At 43.9% G+C, this 25,179-nt stretch overlaps 1 protein-coding gene across 1 annotated transcript in view; it reads right to left on the reverse strand.

Annotated features, from left to right (window-relative positions):
* Positions 1–398: 398 nt before the first annotated feature.
* RPS6KA6 (ribosomal protein S6 kinase A6) overlaps positions 399–25,179 on the reverse strand; it is a 905,586-nt gene continuing 880,805 nt past the window's right edge. The window contains exon 22 of the mRNA XM_069612921.1: positions 399–8,368. Within this exon, the coding sequence (XP_069469022.1) occupies positions 8,243–8,368 (126 nt within the window). The 3' untranslated portion in view covers positions 399–8,242. The remainder of the gene's footprint in view (positions 8,369–25,179) is intronic.

Here is a 25,179-nt window from a genome sequence, read left to right on the forward strand (position 1 = left end):
AATCAGTCTCTCTCTTGGGACCAGATGGATATTAGCAAAGACTTGATTCTCCGCTGCTGTCGTCTTTAACAACACAAACACCCACACACGCAAAAAGAATTACAAACACATTTGTAAAAACCACCATTTTTGAATCATAGACTGAAAGTATTCCACATGTAGGTTGTTGCATTCTTTCCCCTCACCGCTGTCAGAGGATTGATGTTGAGATTTAACCCTTGGGAATAAAACAATGTGTGGGGTTGGAATGCAACTGACCCACAGACCGACGAGGGCTGTGACATGGGAGAGTTGTAGCATGGTAAGCAATTACATTTGATAAATTACTAAACATTATGAAGGATTTTTATTTATTTAAAAAAACATCGGACAAAATGAAACAGCATGTACACAAAATCTATTCAAAAAAGTTTGAGAAAAACTATTTAATAGTTTGTAAGTTTGTCAGGCCATTTTGATGCACATTCGAGCAGCACTTTAAGACATGAGCGCAGATACTGTACAATAGAAAAGTAGATCAGTCTTAAAAGAAAAATGTAATACAATGCAAACTTTAATGTCAATATATACAGAGCTTTAAAGAAAAATCTTTTTAAAAAATAAAATGAAATAAATACAATATAATACAAAATCCACAATATGTCAAGGGAAGGGAATTAACATTATCTGAACGGTAGGGAGTGCACTGTTTTGGTTTTATCCGTTGGAGTAGCTCTGGTAGCATGCCATTTTTGCGTAATGTTCATAATTATCGTACTTAATCTCCTCTCAGTTAAAGGTCTGTAGCTGGTGAAATCGCCTCAGGAGATTTAATTATCAGAGAAGCAAATATGCTGTAGTGTGCCAATCTTTGCAAAGCAATTGCACACAATGTTTGCCTAGAAATAGTTGCCTGCCTTAGAACAACTTTCACAATTACTGTTCAAGTGTTTACTGGGAATGGTATCAAACATGTTTATTTCTGCGAAGTATCATTGTACTTCAGATACGCATGTAATTCCAAAGGACAACAATTGCATACATATAGAACGTTTTGAACAGCATTGACGCACTCAGCAGCATTTTGTTTTCTTCTTGTCAGGAAACTCTAATGCCTTCATGTTGATACAGACGACCTTTCCATTCATCTTCCATGCAATGTGACTCGATAAACATTTCATATGATTAAAAGCTTTAAACATGTTGGAGCTTCCACACATTTCTATTTCCAATGTTATTAGATTTTACACTGCGCTGCAGTGCACACTAGTGGGTGCATAGAAAGATGGCCACCAGAAGGGCTTCCAACCAGCACCTTCTGTTAGTCTACCGTGGGCCTACAAAGATTTGCTTCAGAGAGCGGCATTGATGAAACTTCAGCATTCTTCATTCTTCAGAAAAAAGTAATATTTAATAGCAGCATCATAACCTTGTTGCAAAAATAATTTAGAATACTAGATGTCAAATTATTTTCATTAAAAATGTTTGTATAGAGAATAAACGTGAACGTTTATGCCTTTCAGAGAACAGGCACATATTTTATTTTTGTACTTGTGTCAGTGCAGGTTTATGCACAAACTCTGCATTAGACATGGACTAGACCACCATGCCAACGCCAGCAGTAGAAAGTGAAAAAAAAATCAAATGACTTCTCGGTTATGTTCTTTCCAATGACTGTTCCGCCCACAGATTCCTCATCTCTGATAATCCTATTCACAGCATAGCTGCTCTTTGGAAACATTTCTGCTGCCAGGGAGCACAGGACTGCTCAGAGTCTGCTCCACCAGACGCCTCTACGCCCCGTGCTGGGTCTGACATCAGGGCCAGTATGTATAGCGGCGATGCGCCCTGTGGCCTCAGTTCCTTTTTTCCAGGACGCTGTTCGCTAATTGGAACTTGTTTGCTTATTAACATTTTTCTATGCCATGCCGACTCTCAAAGTTTCACTGCTTACATATGGTTATCAACAGCAGTTTCATTCTTCTAAAGATGTTGCCTTAAACAAAAGCACATTAATGTTCTATTAGAATCTTATAGGTGGTGCGACTTATTTGGTCAAAGCAGTGCATTTTTGAAAATGCATTTTATTCCAAGTGCAATTCTTGTAAATAGGTGAAAACTATTGGTAAGAATTTAAGATTGATACGTTCTTAATATCATTGTATTGTAATGAAAAACATAACTGTTCTTCTCCCAGTCAGGCTTCCTTCCCTCTTCTTTCAGAAAATACAGCCGATTAAGAGCGCAACCGTGCAAAAAATATCTTTAATGCTGCACTTGTGTGCTTCCTCAACTGGTGGTTCTGTCAGTATGCAAATATCATATTTATCACCACGTGTGATGTATCTGGAGTGAAAATTCTCTTCCGTCTTTCTATGAATAAATAAGTGACTGGTAACCTAAGCAGTGCTCCTCGTTTGGTAGGCCTACCTAATGACGTCTAGTTGTGTTAGGTATTAGGTTAGCAATAGGTTTTATCATTTGTATACATTTCATGCATAATACAACAAACGTTTCCATATCCTTGTATAACATGTTCTTGCTGCAGGCATTGAAGCCTCTGTGAGAATGTGCAGTTATTTGGAGCCATATGTATCTCTGGAAACAGCTATACGACACCAGGATGCTGCTTTAAGCAAAGTTCTTGTGTTGGAATGAGAGATAATGCTTTTTTGCCATGTCAGATTATACAGTAGGTCCAGATTCCTTTAGAGAGAAACTGTGCCCCTACGAGGTGTGGCAAAACTGGCTGTATGGCCCAAGCAGGTGCCATCAGCATCATATTAACAGATCATTTTTGTTCGTTTGTCCGAACCACCTGTGGAATCAGTGATTTCTGCAGAAGATCATAGTAAATGTCCAATCGAGACCACTGCCATGCGCGTCTGAATGCAATGGGGCCTTGCACATTTGTTAGTGCATAGCAAATCTTTCTCCGGGTCTCTTCATGCTTGACAACATGCTCACCACCAACTTAGTTTGTACATTGATTCATTCTCTATGCCAGTCACATGTCATATGACAATAGATATTGCTAATCAGCCTCCCCAGGTAAATGGGGAAAACTCGCTATCCTGTTTCACAGTGTCTGTTTTCTATGTCCAACCATGAAACACATAATTGTCTTCTGGAAGGACTTCAGTAACAGGCTGGCTGTTCTGAAATCTAAAAGGCCTTTCTGCATTTGTGACCAGGCATGGAGTACCAACGCCTTGCATGATGAGATCATCAACAGGGATCTCCTTCACATCCAGAGACTGATTTCTAGCATTCGAGCTTACGAAAGATTAAGCAATTTAATTTGCGATATCCATCTTTGACCCCAGAAGTGATGTCCTCTTCAGATGTATACAGTATGTTCACTGTGAAACAGGGGGAATGCATTACATGTATCTTCTTGTGCATCAGCTTTTGATATTGAACTAGAGAATTCCCTTTCCTCTTACCAGCCAATCAATTAAGTATGTCAAAATACTACACTTCATCACATGTTAAATGTTCAGCTTCTACAAGCTAACCTTTTATGAACCCTCTTGAGGCAGAATTTGCGCCAAATAGCAGCATTTTCACTTAGCCTATAGCAAACATAAGGTATTTCCTGTGCCACTGGTGCATCAGGATGTGACAGTAAACGGCGTTGAGTCCAAAAAACGATATAAGGCGACCAATTGAAGGAATGGTGTTTTACAAGTTGGCCATTGGAATCGGTGTGCTCAGTTGTGAAGCTGTGGTAATGATCCATCTTTCTTGGATAAGCGAAAATGGGTTATTCTTCTGCCCCTTTTGCAGGAATGCATCTAGAGGGTGCATATGCTGCTAGTCTTGTAGGGAACCTCTACGATTGTCTTTTTAAATGAGCTACAATAGTCTGACATTTCTATATTAAGTGTCCACTTGTCAGGTGATAGTTCTTTTCATTCATTTGGTGAGAATGGCTATATCACATGACTGCATTGCTGTGGTCAGGGGCAGCTCTTTTGCAATCAGTGTTTGATTCAGCCAGCACCTCTCTATGCTGCCAACACTCAGCAAATATTTTACACACTGGATTCAGTGTTTTCCATGTTGCATTTGTATGCGTTTTAAATGAGAAGTATTTTCTAGACCAACATTCTGAAAACACAGTCAGTGTGTGGAAGTTCCATATCTAGACTGTGGTGTCTTTGTAAAATCCACTCTTGGTTCTAGAGGCCACATAGCTTTTGTTGGGTCTGCTTTATAGCACTGCCCATCTCTTTTCGAACTAAGTCTTCACAATACACGACAAGCTTACCCCCCTCTTAGAATTCTGGCCTAAAGCCACAGATCCATAGCCATACATTTCTCCTTCATCCTAAACATATTTGTCTGCTAGCTGTTGAATGCCAGTTGACTGTATGTACTGTGAAGTGCTTTCTTTTATCTGCTTCTGTGTGTATGCAAGGCTCCTCTACTCATATGAAAGCCCATGAAAGATTGGACTGCCTTTCCCAATGCCCTTTTTGTTTTGGAGGTGCTATGAAATGGCTTGCTTGTGACTGGTACCATTAAAAAAAACAAATTGATTGCAAAACAATTCCTATATCTCATCTCAAATGCCTCCAACTTATCAGGTTCGCACTACATTACAATTAGTCATCCTCAATGCTCGAGCTCCTAATGCATTTTCTAAGACATCTGACTTCTGGTCTCTTTAGCGAAGGGTGGGCCTCAGATCATATGACAAATATTCTAGCTGTGGTCACCAAGTCTGTAGCCTAAAGAAATTCCTGATAGAGATGATTACGTAAAGAAGGATTACATGTTTTCTCAATTCTAGGTATAACCAGTCTAAATAGGGGCTCATGTTAAGAGCAAACATTTCTTCAGAAGCAAACCAAAACCCATGAGGTTTTACTAGCCGAATGCTTCAAACAGGAAATTTGTCTTGGTAGGTAGAGCTTCAATTTCAATGTTCTAAGCATACCGGAGCAACTTAATTGCAAGTAATGTAATCCACCAGTGCTTTTGATGTCCATATTCTTCATAGTGACTACATTATATAATCATCCTGGGCACTTTAATGTGTTCAGCACTGACCTTTCTTGTTTGTCTCAATTTAATGCCAGTCTAGCAGGTTTTTCAAAGTAATTGTTTGATGGTTTTTAGGGACAACCAATCATCTACAGTTCACCTAGAAGGTACTGAATATTCCACTACTTTTAAGCAGAAAGCCATTGAGGCAAGTTTAGGTCGCTTGTTGAGGACAATGTGTGGTGTCAATGTGTGTGACTCGGGTGTTCTTAGGCACAATTACTGCCTTAACAGCTGTTGAAGCCATATATGCTCTCCATGTTTTGTTCTCCTTTCGTTCCTCCCGAGACTCTGTTTTCTTGACAGTAAACTCGAGAGGGACTTTGTCACGCAAATCAGCAGCTTTCTAAAAGGCATCAACATGGGAAATCTGGCTACATGCATTCACAGTATTTGGTGGAGTGTGGGCTTTTGCTGATTTTCATAGTTTCCGGGGAGAATTCTGTACAAGCTGCACATGTTCTTATTACAAAAAGGGTAAAACTTTAACAAAACATTTTCTGTGTAATTTCCTCTGCATCCCCAGGCATGAAAATTACCTATTTGGAACAAGGCCCTTATCTGATATCACTTAGGCTTAACGCCTGTATTGATTTTTCATATTTTTCTAATATATTGATCAATTTGGGCCAAACGCAGCAAAAGTGAAAACAATCTAAAGATGGCACCAAATTCTCAGGCCTTATGGATTTCAGTTGATAGCATGGAGGTGGCCACATAAGAAATAGGCTTACAAATTGATGCCAGAAAGTATTTCCAGTTGTAAAATGCTAATATACGTGTTAAGATCTATTGCAAGATAATGCTAAGCAATTGTATATACAAACAAATTCACTGCAAAACCTGCAAAAGGGAAAGAAGGAAAAAATAAAATCAAAGGTAAGTATATCATTCCAGAGATGTACTAATGTAGCAACTGAAAAGTTGCTTTCATTAGAAACCGAATAACAAGTTTCACCCTTTGGCAATCTCTGACCATTGTGCCAAAATCATTTTCTTAAATCGTTTGATCAAGTTAAAGGAACTCTGTCACCTATCAGAGCTGACTAATAATATGGAATCATGTAGAAAAATTACATTGATTATCAGAAGCAAAGCACAAGATCACACTTGCAAATTAGAATCAGGATTGGAAGTCAAGAATTCCACAAATCAAAGCTGCTATATTAGTTCAACTTAATTATCTGATATTACAAAGAGACATTCATTTTAAGTGCACATTACTGTATTTTAAAGCAACACAAATAAATAAATACAATTTTGCAAAGATAAATCTGTGTGTTTTACATGTTTACATTCAACCTTGCTATGGGTTGATTGCAGTTATGCAGAAGTAACATGTTTGATACCAATGTGTGTGTGTGTGTATATATATATATATATATATATATATATATATATATATGTCTATTTGCATTTTGGTTGTGGTAATTTCCTTGTTTTGTCTTTTCTTTATTATTGACTTATTTAACTGTTTCCTCTCACTTTATTGTCTGCAAGTATTGGGTTAATATTTTACAAAACATATCGCACAGGAATATATAGCATGGGCTTCGGTCTCTCACAGTGATGTCAGAGTATCCCATGACATCAGCATGGGTTATGGGAGCTGGTCTCCCAGAGAAGCGAAAGCTCTCTTAAGGTTATATTACTTAAAAGAAAAATTTTACATTTTAAAACTAAAATACACCTTCACAGAGCAAAACTAAACTAGGGGAAAGGCACATTCTAAAATGAAAATAAACGTTTAGAATAAAGGTCTAATCCTTTAACCAAAACTTGGAACTTTAAGCATACAAACAATTTGAATGTGCAAGTCTTTTTTGATCATGTATTTGGCCTCAAACCATTCAGCGTTGGACAGCTGCAACAGAGACATGACTGACCACACACAGAACATCCTTCCAGGATCACAATAGCCCTAAATTCATACTTTTCCCAAACACAATTGCAGCAAACACGTGTCCAGTAAGGCACACTTAAAACAAAGAAAATACAAAACTTAACCAGCAACATCCCTTTTTTTTTTTTTAGCAAATATTAAATAATAAATGTTCTTCCCATATTAGGTTCTGGACCAGTTCCCGATCAATGTAGCAACATTTTGGGCAGAGACTGGAGCAACTAAAAGAGTTTAAATAGGCATTAGGATTCTGCTCTCGTACCTACTGCGTATCTGCAACTTCAGTCCAAACTTATGGTTTCCAGTATTTAACTATACGATAATTATATTACTGGATTTAAATTCTGCATGGTTTCAGAGAGGAACAGACTTTATAGAAGACATACATCACTTTCACTACTCTCAAACGTTTCAACATTCCTAATTATTCCCAGGAAAATTAATGTGTAAATGCTCTGCTATAATATGAAGTCTCCCTGAAGAAATGCAGTGGAGATCATGTTCAAATGATAAGGATCATGATTTAAGCAGCAAGTCTATTCTCTTGGGCATTTCAGAAGCTGCTGCATGTGCATTCCAAAGCAGCGTCAATTCAAGTGACAATTACAAATCATAGCAACCCCATTTCAATATTAAAGGTGCACATTCACTTAATAGTGCACTCGAGCACAGCCAAAAGGTCCTTTACAGTAAACCAGCAGTCTCTCAAAACCTATCATTTTTTACCCATAAACATATACACAGGCCATAGAAACGCACCACCATGAACACAAACCTCTTCCGTCTGTAGGGTACATTAAACAAGACACCAAAACGGAACAAATATGGATTTGCTTTTAAATTTGGGCACAAATCAAACAACTTGGCCCAAAGGTAGCAAATTCTTACAAATGACATTTTAACCCTTAAAGCTTAAAATAGGATTTTTAGGTCCAAATACTGGCACTGTATGGCATTATATTTTGATATGCTATGTCATCCACAATGGTCCCCAAGAACATTTGTTTCTAAATAAAACCATAAAAACTATACAATCTGTAAATATTAATATCTTCAACTAACTCCTGAAGGGTTTTCAGTGTACAGAATGTATAATTATCTTTGCGACGTACCCTGATGTTTAACTTAAATAAACTAGAACACATGAACACTGTCCTCAAAATAGAACACAGTATGAACCTGTGTAAAGGACCTATACAGAATATTCAAGTAATGTTGGAGGAAATGCGAATTAATGCCTTTTCACCAGAGGTTGGGCAGAAAGTCTCTTTTCGATTTCCTTTGCTTGCCTTGGATGCCATAGTGGATCTACAAGTCTGTTGACGTTAATTTTTTCATACTACGTCTTTGAGCTAAACCAGACGCTGCAACAGGTTCTAAAACTGGCTGAAAAGTCTTGTTGTTCAGTGCAGAATATGTGGCAGCCATCGCCCCCTGGAATAAAAAAAAAAAAGCACAATTAAATCTCAGAGTTTGCCTTTTTGGAAAACGGTTGGTGAAAAACAATGAATTCTTGAAAACTTTATTGTGTAAGGCCTGTACAAAAGAACGTACTTTAAACTTGTTCATTTGTCCCAAAGGACCTCCTGATATCAAAAGAAGCACGTTTACGAATCATATACATTAAGAACGAGATAACTGGTCTTAATTAGGGGTAAAAATAACAAGAGAAATTAGGCAATCTTTGATAAGGTGGAATTTATATATGCCAGTTAAAAACACGTTAAGGTGCGTTATTGTAGCAACTCAAAGCAAAACACCACACATTCGCTAGCTTTGGCTCCTAGATGAACATTACCTTGGCCACTGCCATAGTAAAATCACCATCTCTCTGCCACCATCACGCCCCGCTTAGGACCTCTCTCGTTGCGCTGGCTGTCCAGGGTAATGGGGTCTTGCAATTCATGTGTACACGTTTTATTCGTTTCAGTTGGCTCTCACATAAAATGTAAAAGGGATCCTAACCGGTTTTCATCTTTGGCTCCTTTTTGTTTCTCAAGTCCAGAGGGTCCACTTGTGCTGGCATATGTGAAGTGATGCCCACGGCAGGTTGTCTTACAATGGTTTTCGGAGATTGGTGAAGTTGTGTGGTTTTGTTTTGAGCTGCAACCAAAAAGTCCCTTTAACAAAAATGTCGATTGAATTTCAATTAACCCATACAGTCCCTTTAAATCCAGAGGACAGGCCCAGTTGCCACTTTGCCCCCAATGTGGGATGATGGCTATGGCCAGTGACCACTTTGGCTATGCCCTGTGCACCCTCGGTAGCAATGACATGTTGGCACGCTACCAATAGGCCTGCAGCCCCAGTTGCCCACCTGAAGAGGCAAGATACCCCATTGCATTTACCCTGGTGAATTAGCTGTCCACTGCTAGCTTTTGGACACTGGGGGCCTGAGTTGGGTTTGGACAGGGTCTCAAACCAGGCCTGGCCTACAGGCTGACCCACGAAGCAGCAGACCCGTAGCAGGTATATTCCACCACTGTATGAACCCCACTGCCCCACAGTGGTCACAGTGGGTGGGAACGGTGCTCCTATCAGAACAGTTTCACTGCTCCTATACTTTTATTTTAAAAAGACACTGCTCCAGAATGGTTTAGTTATAAAATGAAAGTGTAGGAAGAAGTTGAAACTAGTGCACTGAATAGTTCCTTGAATAGCAGGTGTGTGTTTGGAGGTCTGGATTGAGCGTGGAAGGGGGCGTAGCGATGGGGTTTGTGGGGGCAGGCCAGCAGGGGACATAGTACCCCTACTTCCTTTCTTACACTTCGACCACTCCTCCCCATGACCATGCACAAAGTGTTCACAAATACCAATGCTGGCGGTTTAGAAAAATGTTTCCAAACAACCTGTCCATCTTGCTTTCACCAATACAGTTAACTGCATCTAATCCAAATCAGTCCTAAGACCTCTAGGGACAAGTGGAGCAACAAAGTGAGTTGATACAGCAGGTCATGGGATTAAAGACAGAAACAGGAGAAGTGTGTGGGTGAAGAGCGACAGTGTGCACATAGCAGACAATCCGAACAGAGCAAGCAGCGCGTGACTGAATTTAAACGCCAACCCAGTACCTACGGAACTTCAACAAAGTTCACAAGGATAACCATCTCCTTTTCAGTGGTCTTTCTATTGCGTACCCTCCTACATTACCACACTACAACAAAACCAGACCGAGCTTGCAAGCCTGCGGTTGCTTTACCGAATCCAAGCGAGTGCCTTTGACTTTTGACTGTTTTTTGGAATCGTAACTGTTTTCTTACAAGGAAATCCATGGGGGTACCCCAGAAATCTGCAATTGAGTTTTGCTGTGCTGTCCAAAGTAGCCTGTGAGTCTAGCAGGGCAAAGTTAATGTCAAAGTGTGGAGAGTCTCTTTTGCTGAAAGTGTGTTTTTGTCAGAGGCTGGTGGCAGCAGCATTATAGTTTTTATTTGTGCGAGTGTCTATATGTGGGGCACCCAGGTCATTCCTCAAAACCTACCAGGAATTGCCTCAGAGCAGTTGTGGAATATTAAGCAGTGCTGAAGAATTTGGGCAATGTTATCTTAATGTGGAGTTCTGCTCCTCCCTGTCCAGTGGAATCCGATCTCTGGCTCATCTTCCTTCTGATCTGATGAGTGCACCTGTATTTCCTTCAATGCGCATCTGTGTGCACCCTGTTGCACTTCTCCATCCATCGTCTTCAGGACCCAGCAACCTTTGCCACATCCTTCTGGTGTCTGGCCCTTAAATCCACACCTTGGTGCCTTCCTTCAGTACTTGGCTGCTGTGTGTGTAAACGGTCTTCACCAGTGCTGCCACCACAACATGTTCTGTTTCTGATCCTATGGGTCATCTCTGAAACTTTCCTCCTTTGGGGCTATGGCCATTGAACATGGGGATGGAACTTATCTGGTTTACTAGCTTGACGATTTCCTCTTCTGCAGTTTTCTTGAAACTTTGGTAATACACAATTGCCTTTTCCCTATAACTGGGAGCAGAATATCACACTTTGTAACATCTTAAACTCCTTATACGTACAACGTTTTTACTTGCATTAAAACTCCACCCTACTTTTTCAGATTGAGGTATAGGAGGCATTGGGAAACGTTGTTGATTATTGCCACTTACCTGTCTTTTTAGATACATTTTAGTAGATATTTTTCAGCCCTTTCAAGTTTGTCTTCAAAAGGCCTATAACATTTTTAAAACTATCTACTTTTTAAGAATACTGTTTTCTATTTGTTAGGTTCTGGTCTATAAATGAGCATGACAAATAGTACTTAACTGGTAATAGTCTTTCTGTTGCTTGTATATGGAGTATTACATTTTGTGTTTTCAAAATTGAAAAGGACGTAGACTGACAAATTACTTACCTCTGGGTAATGCTCTTTCTGATGGATGTGCCTCCCACGGATTCCTCATCTAGGATATCCCTATCCCAGCACACCTTTTTTCTAGAAACCTTTGCTGCTGCAAGCGAGCGCAGTGACTCCAGCTGAAGCCTGTACGCGCTGGATGGGACGTCAGAACAGTATATACAGAAGCGTTGTGCCCCATGACCTCAGTTCCACCACTTTTCCTTAGCAATCTGAAGTGGAGAACCCGTAGAACTGATGGTGTAATAGTTTCCCGCAAAGTGGGTAGGTATGGAGGGTGATGAGGAATCTGTGGGTGCAACATCCGTCAGAAAGAACATTACAGAGAGGTAAGTACATTTGTTCTTCTAATGGATTTTGTCTTCTCATGGATTCATCATCCATAATAGACTACCAAATTAGTATGTAATCTGGAGGAGGGAAGAAGCAAGGACACCACCTAAACCAGAAACCTTTGGAGGACTGCCCTACCAAAACGGGCATCTTGGCCCACAAGGGAATCCAAGCAGTAATGGTTAGCAAACGTGTGCAAAGAAGCCCATGATGCCACCTGGCAAATATCCAGGACAGGGACTTCTTTCAGCAGGGCAGAGGTGGCAGCCACGCCTGTAGTAAAATGAGCTCCGAGACCCTCAGGCACATCCTTGCCAGCCAGATGGTAGCATTCTGAGATGCAGAGAATGACCCACCTGGAAAGGGTTTGTTTAGTCACAGCCCTGCCAGCACAAACACCAGCGTAACCAATGAAAAGCTGGTCATCGTTCCTAGCCTCTCTTAAAACGAAATTCAAATCCCACACCAGGACCACAATCTGGCGGGGAGGAAACTGGTTACACAAACCCTGCATAAACTATATAACACTGGGGATTGTGACGAATGAGCCCTGTTCCAGGGACCTCTTGAAAACATGTTTCACAGCAAGTTCTGACATGTGGCCCCAAAAGTGCGACATTGGCAAAAAAGAAACAACTGAAGCAATCTCATGCACAGCCTCGCCTCTGGCACCACAAGGATGCAGGAGGCCATGAGGTCCAGCAGGTGCAGGAAAGCTGAGGCAGGGACTTGTTCCTGGGATTGTGGACATTGACCATCCGAAAGATGTTCACCACTTGATCCTCAGGTGGTATAGCTCTGCCCAGGCGAGTGTCTAAGACTGGTCCGATGAATCGGAGAGACTGGGTGAAAAAAAAGTGAGATTATATGAAGTTCAAGGAAAAGCCCAAGCTGTGCAAAAGAGTGCATGTACAGTGCATGTGTTCTGACACCAGATCCGGGGATGAGCTTGGACGAACCAGTCGTCTAGGTAGCTTGTTGAAAACCCTGGGAGCAGAGGAAAGCCCAAAGGCAGGACCTGGAACTGGTAATGGTGTTGGCCCACTATGAACCTTCGGTACCTCCTGTGACTTTGATGAATCGGAACATGGAAGTAGGCATCCTGAAGGTCTTCGAAAACACACCAGTCCTGCAGATCGAGGATTGCAGGATCTGGGCTAGAGTAACCATCTTGAATTTGTCCTCGAGTAGGAACAAGTTCAGCAGGTGCAGATCCAGAATGGGGTGCAAGCCTCTGTCCTTCGGCACCAGAAAATAGGTGGAGTACCACTGCTTCTTCGTACTGAGCACGGAACCAGACCAATTGAACTTTTCACCAGAAGCTGATGAACCTCCTCCACGAGGAAGGGGTCCTGACAAGAGTCTATGATGAATCGCAGGGTTTTGTCACTTCTCCCCATTGGGGAGCCTTTGCTTGCGAGGCTAAGGAGGTGAGCCTGCTATGAAAAATTCCCCCTAGGAATGGCGGTAAGCAGGACCTCACATGGAAACTCCCCTCTTGGGGATAAGGACTCCCCATTCCATCAAAAAACTCGCCAAAACCATTTCTTGAGAACCATCCATGCTTCAAAGACTCCATCAGAACAAGCCACTGTTTGTTACTGTGATATTAGCCCCAACATTCATCTTGATTAAATGGCTACCAAAATCACTGAGACAAAGACGAGATGAGAGAGTAATATAGATCACTTCATGGGCTAAAGTTAACCAAACTGCGACGAAGAAGCCGAGACGGGAAAGAGAATACTCATGAAAGAGAAAGGTTATGCTGGGGAGGACCCATAACTTGGATATAAAAACAGAAGAAGGATTTAAGATTGAGAGTGAAGCCAGGGAATTCAAACCTGGGCAGAGCTGGGAGTTGCTGAGAACCAAGGGCCTTGCCAGTGGATGTACCAAAGAGGCACAGGGAAAACAGAGGCCCCTGTCACGCAGGGGAAGAGAATCCTGAGTAAAGGAAAACAGAGTGAGTGGTGGCGTGACGTGGGAAAGACCGCTGCAGCCGTGGCTACAAAAGGCCACACCGAAGAACATGAAGAGTCGGCGTGATGGCAGAAGCCGTTCCGATGCCAAAAGTTATTCTGACCCCGAAAAGAGATTAGGTGACCATAGCCCGTGAACACAAAGGTAACGGGAGAGGTATGTGGATGAAGGGCACACTCAGCCTACTCATCAAGAGCAAGGATAACTAAGCGGCTCAGCCTACTCGTCCCAGTGACGGCAAGTGTTTCTAAGTTTCCTGCATTTCACCCACTCTGTACAACATGTACAGTAAACCCCTGTTTGACCACCTCGACAACCATGGGATCCTCTATACAACCATTGCAGATGACACCCACATCTTGACCAACTGGTAACCACGCTGCCCCCGATTCCGTAAACATCAATCAAGTCTACACCATCATTCAAGCCTGGATGGCGGAACACCATCTCTGCCTCATAGTAGGCTTCCCATACTGTCTTAAATGGCTAGATCCCGCCTTTGCTTCATTCTGCATTGACGGAAATCCAACCAGCATCGCAAGCCATGTGAAAACACTGGGTGTACACTTAGATTCAGAACTATCTATGCACAAACACATCAATGCCCTCGCCTCCTCAGCGGCCTACACCACTAGACTCATCAACCTCAGCAGAAAATTCGTATATACTGACAACTGCCTCGCCAGAGCCGTTATAGGCAGTAAATTGGCCTACTGCAACGCCATCCCTGCAGGCACCTCCTCAAAAAATCTTGTTAAACTTCAGCTGATCCAAAAACAATGTACTCTGGGCTGTATGGGGCCTCAAGCGCTCGGACCACATCTCTCACGCCAGACGTGACGCCCACTGGTTGCCTATCAAAGCATGCATTGATTTCAAGATTCTCTCCCTAATACACAGATGCATCCACAATACTGCACCCTCCTTCCTTATCCAACTCATCTCCAAAAGAACCAAACTCTCATGTCTACGTTCCTCATCCACCTTTTCACCAGTCATCCCAAGATTCTTGAGAAAAAGAGCTGCGGCACTTGCTTCACAGTCATTCCCCCCCCCCACCCTATGAAATGCCCCATCTCGCCACATGCAAGAACAGGCGTCATACCTCATCTTCCGAAAACTGCTAAAAACCTGGCTGGTCAACAAATATGACTAACATGCTTATGTACATATTCTTCATGTATACTTTTCTTAAGCTTACCAGCGGCGTGATTCTTACGGGTTTGGGTGCCGTAAATAAATGCAATAAATAAATAAGAGCGAGAATAATGAGACTCAGCCTATTCATCCCATTGAGGAGGCAAGTGTTAATAAGATCCAAAATAACCCTAAAGAGGGACATAGTAGAACCTGTCTCATTAAGCACAACAAGACAGGAACTGGACAACAAAATCCTTGCAGTGGTTGGAAATATCTGATTCAGTCCAAAGCGAAAATCAGATTAATGGAGCAAGAGAAGATTTGTGAAAAACACACTGTTCATGGAGAAATAAGAAAGCAAAGGAATACAGAGAATCACAATCAGGGGAAGGGACATTTGGGTAGCTCCAAAGTGCTGGGGAAAGGGTACCTTACAGAGACACTTCAAGAGGACATAGAACAACGCTGGGGAAACACTCAAATATATTGAGGAGAAAAAGGTAATCTCTACAAGGTTAGGGTAGGGAAACCCACAGAATAGGGATAGATGGGCCATTTCTTCTTATTTCAATAAATAATCTGTTGGATATGACAAAAACGAGCCTGTCTCCTCCTTCTGTCCTACCACTGGAGCTCAAGTGCCGTGGTCCGGGGCATGCTGAAAGAATGGGAGGCAATAGCCATAACCCTGTCAGATGACCTGTAAACCCCAAGCAATGGACGTAGTCTTCGACCATTCTGGGCTGAAAAAGAAAAACCCCCAACCCCACTGGTCAAGAGTGGCAAATCCAGTCACTGAGGTTTGGCGCACTGGAGTGCGGTGGGGACAGCAGCTGCAATGGCACCCAACTGGGTACCCTCCCATTCCTCTACCTCTCCGGAAGCCCCTCATCTGCCTTCTTTCCGGGGCCCACTGACCACAGCCCCTCAAAGCAAAGGCAGGAAAGGGGTGAAAACCCCTGACCTGAGATGATTGCCATCAAAACACATCCCCCAACAACGATGTCTGTACATCGGCTGCAAACCCTGATGTCCCTAGCCACGAGCAGCCCCTGCCACTGTGCTTGTGGCCATGGACCTGCCCACAGAGTCTGCCGTGTCCAAGCCTGATTGTAGCATTTGGCATGCCGCCTCCTTGCCATCAGAGACCAATGACAGGAAACCATCCCTCATCTCTCCCTTGGGGTCGTACTGTGCTGCATCGGCCATTGCCCTCTAAAGGCTGAAGGATAACTTCTCCATGGGACAAGAGGCATTTCACGGCCCACAGTACAAGATTGCCTGACACAAACACCTTGTTCCAGGGCCAGGTTTGGTTGACACCTCTACGCTGCCCTGTACAGGGTCAGCAGGCGGCCGCTGTTGAATTTCTGCCACCAAATTATGCAGGGTGGTCAGGATGTCCAGTGACATATCTCTGTGGAGGAGGGGGTGCAAATGGTGCAGCAGGAGTGGGCCGAAATTCCTTGGAGGATCAAACGACTTGTGGGGCTCATGGGACAGTGATCCCTCTTGAGACACAGGTCACTGGCCCCCTTCATGAACTGAGTAGAAGTCTTCTGGAAGATCGTCCTCAGAACTGGTGTAGCTATTAGGAGATTTCCTTAGAGATGCCATGGGAGCCAGAGGAGACACCTTGGCAGGCCTTGTCAGTAAATCCCCAAGTGGAAGCAAGTCCCTCACTCTACCCGCATGCTTTGGGAGGGAGGCTACAATGAAAACCTGCAGAACAGGCGCAGATGATCAAGTCATAGTCGGGACTATAGAAGGAAGCAAAGAGACCCTTGGAGGTGTCATTGTCGTGTAGGTCGAGACAACATTCGCTGCCAAACTTTTCCTTGACAATGGAAGAGAGTTTTTCCCCGATTTCATCGACGGGGTTATCGACAAGGAGCTTGTTGATGAAGCTATTGGTGATGGTGCAGTGGTCTTTATCGTTGTCAAAGAGGACATTGACGAATTGGTGGCCCTGGTAGACGGGGTTCCCATCAACGCGGCTCGAGTTGCAGACAAAGACTGCGGAGCCAATGACGGGCCTCCAGAAGGTCTGCTCTTCGACGGCTTGTGCATGGATGGGGTCAAGGACTTCCTCGCAGAAGGAGGCAACTCACCAACTGGCAGGCTTTTTGTCGGTGGAGATGGCAACGGAGACCGACCCCTTCCAGAACTGGGCCCCGCAGCCGTGGTGACTGTTGAGGGAGCAGATGAAACTTGGATGTTCGCCTTCTCCCCAGAAAGAGCATCCTGAAAAGACCTAAACCTCTTCTTTCCAGAGAGAGTACGCTCCTGGGACCTGCCGATCCTGGATGAGGCATGACTGTGCCCCGGAGGCCGCGTCAGAGGCCTTCCCATGCTCGATCCAAGCCACTAACCTCCATTGGAGATCCTTCTTTGTCGTCAACAAGAAGCCACAGAAGATGTTGCATACGTCGACGTCGTGGTCTGGGTGAAGACAAACGGCACTTGAGGTGCTGATCCTCAACGAAAATATTCTTCAGTCCCCCAGCATCACATGTCCTGAAGAGACTTTCCTTGGACACATTGGATAGGGTCACGGTGAATATGACGGCCCAAGCCTGGGCCTGCTGAAGTAAAGGAGAAAAGATCCAACAGTGACAAAGACTATCTTCGCCGACAACGGGTCTACACTGCCAGTAGTCACCCCGTGACGGTTGATGAAGAGGAGATGGAAGATCATCGAAAAACAGTCAAAAACAGCAAATAAATCCATGAATTGAGGAGCGAAGCACAAGGGCTCCCAACACTAGAAACATGCAGTAAAATCTGAAGATGGCCCCCAGGAGTGTAGCTCAGGAGGATGAGTGCCATTCGTTGGGGGCAGTATGACCCAAATGACACACGCTGATGGGCTTCAGAGGAGACAAGCAGTTTTAAGCTTAAAGCTAAACTGCTTTCTTTTTACTGAGGATTCCCAGCCTGACGATGGGGAATATGATATGATATGATATGATATGATATGGTATTTGTAACGCGCCTATACACAAGTGTTTCAAGGCGCGACGAGGCAGGGAGGGGGGGGACAAGGGGAGACAGACAACGATCCTACTAGGCCAGGTGTCATTCAGATCGCGCAAGTGCAGGGGTAGGGGAGGGGGAAAAAGTGCAAGGGGAAGGGGAGGGGGAAAAGTGCAGTACAAGGTAAGTGGCGTACGTAATAAATAAATAAATAGGGCCAGCTGGTGGCAAGTGTGAGGTAAGTGCAGAACAAGTGCTGGGGGAGGGGGGGGCTGTAGGGATACAGAGACAGTCCCGCAGTGCAAAGGGGTTCCAGGGCATCAGTGCAAGTGGAGAGTGGCAGGGCCCAGGACCGAGGCCGTTTAGAGTGGTCCAGTTGCAGGATCAGTGCAGTTTCAGTGAAAATTAATTAGCAGTTCAGCAGGGGAGAGGGAGAGGGAAAGCAGAAGCAAAGAGGAAGGTTTTGAGGTGCTTCCGGAACCAGAGATGGTTCTCCTCAAGTTTCAGGGAGGCAGGAAGGCTGTTCCAGAGGGAGGCCCCTGCCGCGGAGAGAGATCTACCCCCAGCTCGTTGCTTCGAGAAGCGGCTAACCCTGAGGGAGTTGGAGGCGGATGAGCGAAGGGCTCGGGAAGGAAGATATTTGGGAAGAGAGAGTTGAAGGTATTTAGGACCCAGGCCCCAGAAGGCCTTGTGGACAATGCAGAGGGTTTTGAACTTTATCCTCGCAGCCACTGGGAGCCAGTGTAGAGATTTCAGTCCTGGAGAGATACGGTCCCCGGGCTTGAGGCCAAGGACAAGTCTCGCAGTTCTGTTCTGGATGAGTTGCAGAGGGCGGAGAGTGGAGGCAGGCAGATTAAGATAGAGGCTGTTACAGTAGTCCAGCTTCGAGAGAACCAGGGCTCGGGAGACAGTGAGCTTCTGGGGGAAGGAGAGGAAGGGAAGAATACCTCTGAGGAGGTGCAGCTGGTAGTGTGACCTCTTGGCGACGTCAGAAATATGAGGAGAGAAGGAGAGTGTGGAGTCGAAGATGACCCCAAGGTTTTTTGCCTTGCAGGTAGGAGCAGGGAGGGGGCCAAGGGAGGCAGGCCAGAGAGCTACAGGGAAGGAGGGAGTGGGAGTACCGATGAGTAGAATCTCAGTCTTACTGGCATTAAGGCAGAGGTCATTGGCGGCACACCATTCTTGGATAGTAATATTCATGAGCATATGAATCCATGCAAGAACACATGCTCGAGAATTTTGAAATATTGCTAGTTGAACACCTAAGATGTGTCCTTAAACTACTTGCATTTGTATATGGAAACAAATGGTTCTGACACAGATAATGCTGGTAAACCCCTTATCCCTCTTATGGACATTATGGCAATTAGGAATGCCACCTTTGATGCAAGGTCTTTCATAGAATCCTTATGTATAGGCTCAAAAGGTGGTCCCATAAGTTGTTTACCACAATGTTTCAATCCCAGCCTGATAGTGGATGTTCTATTGGAGGATAAATACACTTAACCCTGTCCACAAATCCCTTAACTGGTATTTTCCACAAATACACTATGTGGAGATATAGTGTATGTTGATAAAGCAGCTGGAGGAATTAAAAGGTAGGGTTGCGTCTAGTAAAGAGAACACATGTTAGTCGGAGAACAGACAATAGGGCTGATGTTATTTCTTGGAACACCATATGACATTTGTTCGAATATCAGTGTCTATGTTGGGTTTTCGTGCCTCCTTTAAGATATCCATACAATGTGTTGATAGATTTAGCGGAGCAAATTCTATGACCTCAGGAGTCAAGCTGCAAAGTTGGTCAAATGAGGTGGGCGATGTTGGATTTGTTGATCCTTTTAGGTTAAGGTTTTCTGCTGCAAAGCGACATGGTCAGCAGATGGAAGAACCATGGCTGTCTTTCCCACAGTGGGGCAACGAGTGCCATTGTTGCATGTGTGTGGTGTAACCTTGTGATGAAATGACTTCTGCAGAAGGATGAGTAGGGGCTAAACTGCCTACTCAGTCCTCACACTTTTACAAAACACAAGTGATCCCAATCATAAAGGTAACTTTAGGCAAAATATATACCTCCTTCGCCTTTTGTGGTTCAACCCGGGCTGATGGCAGGTAATTCCTAACATCTTAAGAATGTGTGATTTGAAACAGAAGCAACATAGGCAGCAAAGTACAACAGTCCACAATAAAGGAATGTCCAATCAATGTTCTCTAAACATATACATACTTTAAAAACAACACATGCAAAAATAACTAAATAGAATACACTACGAAAAACACACCCTCTGTAAAGAACACAGAATATGCAAGAGATAGAATGATGCACACTCTGGGTAACTAAACAGGGGTGAAAGGTCAAAGCACACTGTTCATAAAAGGATATGCTCTTGTGCAAAAACGGCATTACAAGTGACCTAACCAGACTCCAGGGCCCAATAATTGATCGGAAGGTGGGGAGCATTAGTCAATAATGCCTTCATGCTGTTCTTGGTGGTTTTACCGTGTCAAACAAGGCTCCTTGGCGCTGTCCGAGCAGTTCAAATCAGGTTTGGATGCAGCTAGTCACAGTCATCCAGACAGGGAGTAGGGGTAGAGCCAACACAGCTCAGCTGTTGCAGTGCAGTGAACTGGTTCGAGGATGTAACATCAGCAGTCTGAAGAGTTTGAAAAGGTTCCAAAGCCAGCATCACAGGTTCCAATGCTTTTAATGCATTTGAACACAGTTGAAATGCAGCAGACCAGATGCTTGGCTTCTTCAGTTGCTGCAAGTCCCATTTCAGAGTCTCAGGTACAAGATCGGTCCTTGTTCTCCCAGACACAGAGGAGGCTGCAAACACCGGCAGGTATGCTTGTCACTGGTATGCTAAATATTGCTCTAATGGGCACATATTGAATCTTGCTTGAGGGTTTGTCATGTTAAAGGATATTTATACTGCACACTATCACTCCCCAAGTGGTCCCCAGTACCTCTGGTGGATGTGAAAAGCAAGGTGGTTGGGTAAGTTAGTAGGACTGAGCGGGGAAAAAGCGCAAGGCAGATGTGATGTGATGTTGGCAGATTCAGGTCAGTTTACATTGTTTGTTGAGCATATGTTAGATTTTTCGGTAGTTGTCATGTGCTGTGGTGCAAGGCTATGTATGCCATCATACCTTATAGTTTAATTACCTTTCTGACTGTTATTTGAAAAGCTTGCATCCTTTCTGGAGAGAGGAAAGCAATGGCTAGTTTTGTGTCCAGGATTGCCCCTAGAAACTTTGTTTTGCTCTGGGAGAGGCTTGATTTCTTCTTCTTGGAATTTGTGTAGGCGATTGACTGTCTCTTGAGTGTGTAACTGACTTGTGCACTGCTCCCGCTTATTTGCCAGTTGTCTAAATAAGGGTAAACTGGAATTCCTTCTAATCGAAGGTGAGCTGCCACAACCATGAGTACCTTTGTGAATACACAGGGTGCCAAGGCAATTGCAAAAGGAATTATCTTGAAATGGAACTACCTGCAATTGATTTTCAATTGTTTGTACTTTCGATGACTTGCTAACACAGAAATATGAAAGTATGCAACTTTCAGGTCTAATGTCAGAAGGCCCTTTTTTTGAGGAGGGGAAAAACCTCCTGTAGGTTGGGAATTGTGAACTTGTGTGATTTGATGTACTTTTCTGCAGGTCTTAAGACTAAAACAGGTATTTTTGTCTTGTCTTTTGTTGGAACTAGGAAGAACAAAGAGTTAATTCCCTTGTTTACCTGGTGTTCATGTACTTTCTTGATGGATGGCTCCCTTTATCATTAAGGTCTGAAGTTCGTCTTTAAGTAGGTAGTGTTCTGGGAACAGGTTTCTGTGTCTTGGTGGATGATTACATGTTTTTTGCTGGAACACTATGCATTAACTGTGTCCTACTTTGTACAACACTCACTTGTCCCTACCAAGAGTGGTTGAATAATGAAGTGCTACCACCCCTACTGGGGAGACATAGGAGTGAACCTGTACTTATGATTCACTGCTCAGAGTTTCGCCTCTACCACACCCTCTTCCACATTTTAATGGCTGTTGACCTCCAGATGTGGTTGTATGTTGGAATACTGGGCTGCCATGCCAGGAGCTTTTGTTAGGTTCAAATGAGTCTTCTGATGTCCCCTGGCTAGACTGTTTTGGACGAAAAGTCTTTAGGCCCGACAAGGAACCCCTTTGCTTGAAAGGCTTCCTTGTCAGTTGACCAAGACGTGTAATGGTCCTGTGCTCTTTTTCAGCCTTCCCAACCTCATGATCTACTGCATTGCCAAAAAGCTTGGTTTCTTATATGGAATGGAAATGCCTAGGAGTATTGCCTGAGTTTCTGGCCTGAATTCAGAACCATGCATGCCTTTTAATAACTGTGGCTTCTGCAAGAAGCCTGCAGGCTGTGTTGGTTGAATCTAAAGAGTTTTTCCTGACCATGTTGGCGGAATGGGTTGGCCCTTGCGTACAACCTTACTGATGGCTCAATGTTCTGGTACGTCCTTATGGTAGTCGTCCATATAGTACGACTGCACCTGGTATTATCTAGCCAGAAGTGCAGTGGCATTTGCAATTATGGCCTGTTATGCCAATGAGGGGGACCCTTTCTCCTGAGAGCATAGATATAATTTGTTTTGCTGTCTTTATCTGGTGGTTGGGAAGGCCGTGCTGCACCTTTTGTGGGTTGCTGTTCCCACCAATGAGTAAGGGGGATACATTTTCCTTGCAGTACACTGGGTCACTAAGTGCAGATTTATATTTTGCTCAACCTGTGGGCTGATCACTTTGGTTAGCAAAGGACAGAACAATGAAAGTCCAATTCTGTTCTTTAGCGCTTATAACAAGGGGATATGCTTGCCATACATCTTCAACGAAGTCAGTGTACTCTTTTGACTCAGTAATTTTGATGTCAAACGTTTGTGTTGCCCTCCATACCTGGTCATTATACAGACACTTCTCTGTGAGCGAAGAGGTTACTGGCGGATCCACAAAATATCAGGGGATGGAACTTGCTAGTACTATGGTTCTATATCCTGGTACTCATCAATAGCCTCTTCCCCTGCATAATCGTGTTCTAGTAAGTTTAGCTTAATTTCGACTTTTTACTATGGCAACTTTATAGAAACTGCCCCATTTTCATTTGATAGAAGAATTTTCAATAAATTCCATAAAGGATGACATTGTATCCTTTATTTACTGGAAGCTTTTAGTCCATTTACTTGTAGAGGATTTGTGGTGTTCTTCTTCCAAGTCAAAATCCAATAAGCCCTTATTATGCATTACTTTACATTAGCTGTCCCGTTTAGTGATGCCTATGTGTTCTTTCTCTAGTTGATTTCGAATAAGTAGAAGTCTTTGACTTTGTCTCTTCCTTTGAGGTGTGTATTTTATAGTGTGACACTGATTTGACAGTGTCATGTTGCTTTTTTTTGTTGGTGCCGACTGGGATAAATGTTTCGACTGTGTTTTGACCATATCAGATTTGATGAGTCAGTGTATCTGCGCTCTACTTCAGTTGCACATTTAATTAATCTTTTATAACATGCTTAACACCAGGAATGAGTCTCTAAGCGCTGGGCCGGGATTCAAACCTGTGTTGCTCTGTGTTGTCTTGCTTCCAAAACCAGCTCATTTCACCTGGGCTATCCGCCCGGCCCATCTTTATGCTTTATATTTGCAGCCTTTGCGTCGCTAGATTTGGCTTCCACAGCGAGACTCGACATCCGACATATGGAGGTGGGAATGCCTGGAGGGAAACCACCATTTCCCCTGTGATAGTCTTCCACGTCGCTTTCAAGCTGACCTTTCCCTCCTTCGCTTTGAGGTCATCCACTGCTGTGGATGGCTCACCCTGTGTTTTTTGTGACGGCATTATGTACGTGGCCCTACGCTCTGTTCTGCACTCCTTTAGTGTTTTCAGCTTGAATCATTTGCAAGTCTGACACTTATTCTCAAAGTTATCCTGTAGTAGACAACTATTGTACACAGATTGCTGATCTCTCCACGAACAATATTTATAGTGAATGGGGTATGTGAAGGCATTCAAATCTGCCTGCTTTGTATTAGAACCCCGCCCCCAACCACCTCTCTCCCAACTGTTTGCATGTTGGCATAAAGAACAAAGTAGAGATTCTCTGGTTCGATCGGTGTTCTGAAGATAGCATTGAGAAGCGGTTGTGTTGTTGAAACATATCTGGGTGAAGGATGAACGTCGAACCGTAAACTTTAATAACGCTTGAAGTAGAGTGTTGAATATTTATATATTTTAAGATGTACGATTGCATACAACCTGTTGGCAGAAAAAAAAATCTCAAGACAATGTGGGTCATCCCAAGGTTGGAGGTAAGGGAAAACGGCACCGTAAAGTACGATGCCGTAAATAGCGGTATTGGGTCACGCGCAACACACCATGCCGATATTAGCGGCATGCCATAAACCAGAGCTGATCCCAAGTAATGCGGACATGCAAATAACGGCCTCCTGAAGCCCGAAAAGTACCATACCGGCATGGAGTAATTACCGGCATCTCCGAGAAGGTGTTAAGAACCCTGAGCAGTGTTTCCAAGAGCCACAGGTCCACACAATCAGCACAGGTGGAGGCAATGGAGTCTGGCACAGCACAAAAGGAGCACACCCACACACCACACCAAGATGATACCAATAGTAGTAGCATTACTGGAGCTGGAGGCCCTGCTTGCAAGGCAGCAACAACAACAGCAACAACAACCACAGCCCCCACCACAGAGGATACACAGGAGGAGAAGGAGGGTGAGACAGGCCCAGGATGCCCCACCAGTGCAGCCACCGCTACCACGCCGGCAGCCCCCAATCCCTCGCATCAGAGCCACCCCCTTCAACCTAACACCAGAGCAGATCCACACGTGGTACCGGCTTGGCTGTGACACCATCACCACCATAGTGGGCCTGATACACGACATAGTGAGCCTCATAGAAATACGCACCGCCATCCCCCCTCTACTGAAGGTAGTGTTTATGCTCCACTTCCTTGCCACAGGCACCTACCAGCACACAGTGGGGCACATGCATGGCATATCACAACCCTTATTTTCCCGGATACTGAACCAAGTGCTGGATGCCCTCCTCAAGCACACAAGGGTCTATATATCCCTACCACGGACTCCCCAGGAGATATTCGATACAAAAGTTGCCTTCCATGCACTGGCAGGCATGCCAAATTGTATAGGTGCCCTTGACTGCACCCACGTGGAGTTGGTGGTCCCGCATGCCATGGAGGTGGCGTATCGCAACTGCAAGCAATACCACTCCATCAACGTGCAGATGGTATGCAATGCGAGCAAGATCACCACACATTGCTGTGTGTTAGGCAGAATCCTGTGCAGTTCCCTTGGGGAACACTGCAAGAAGATAAAGACTACAGGAGTAAGCAGTAAACCCAATTGGTAGCAGTCTATACCACCCAGATTTACCTGGTAGCTGTGGCTGAGCAG

The sequence above is a fragment of the Ambystoma mexicanum genome, chromosome 5p, assembly GCF_040938575.1.
Source record: "Ambystoma mexicanum isolate Mex_15411 chromosome 5p, UKY_AmexF1_1, whole genome shotgun sequence".
Taxonomy (NCBI): Eukaryota; Metazoa; Chordata; class Amphibia; order Caudata; family Ambystomatidae; genus Ambystoma; species Ambystoma mexicanum.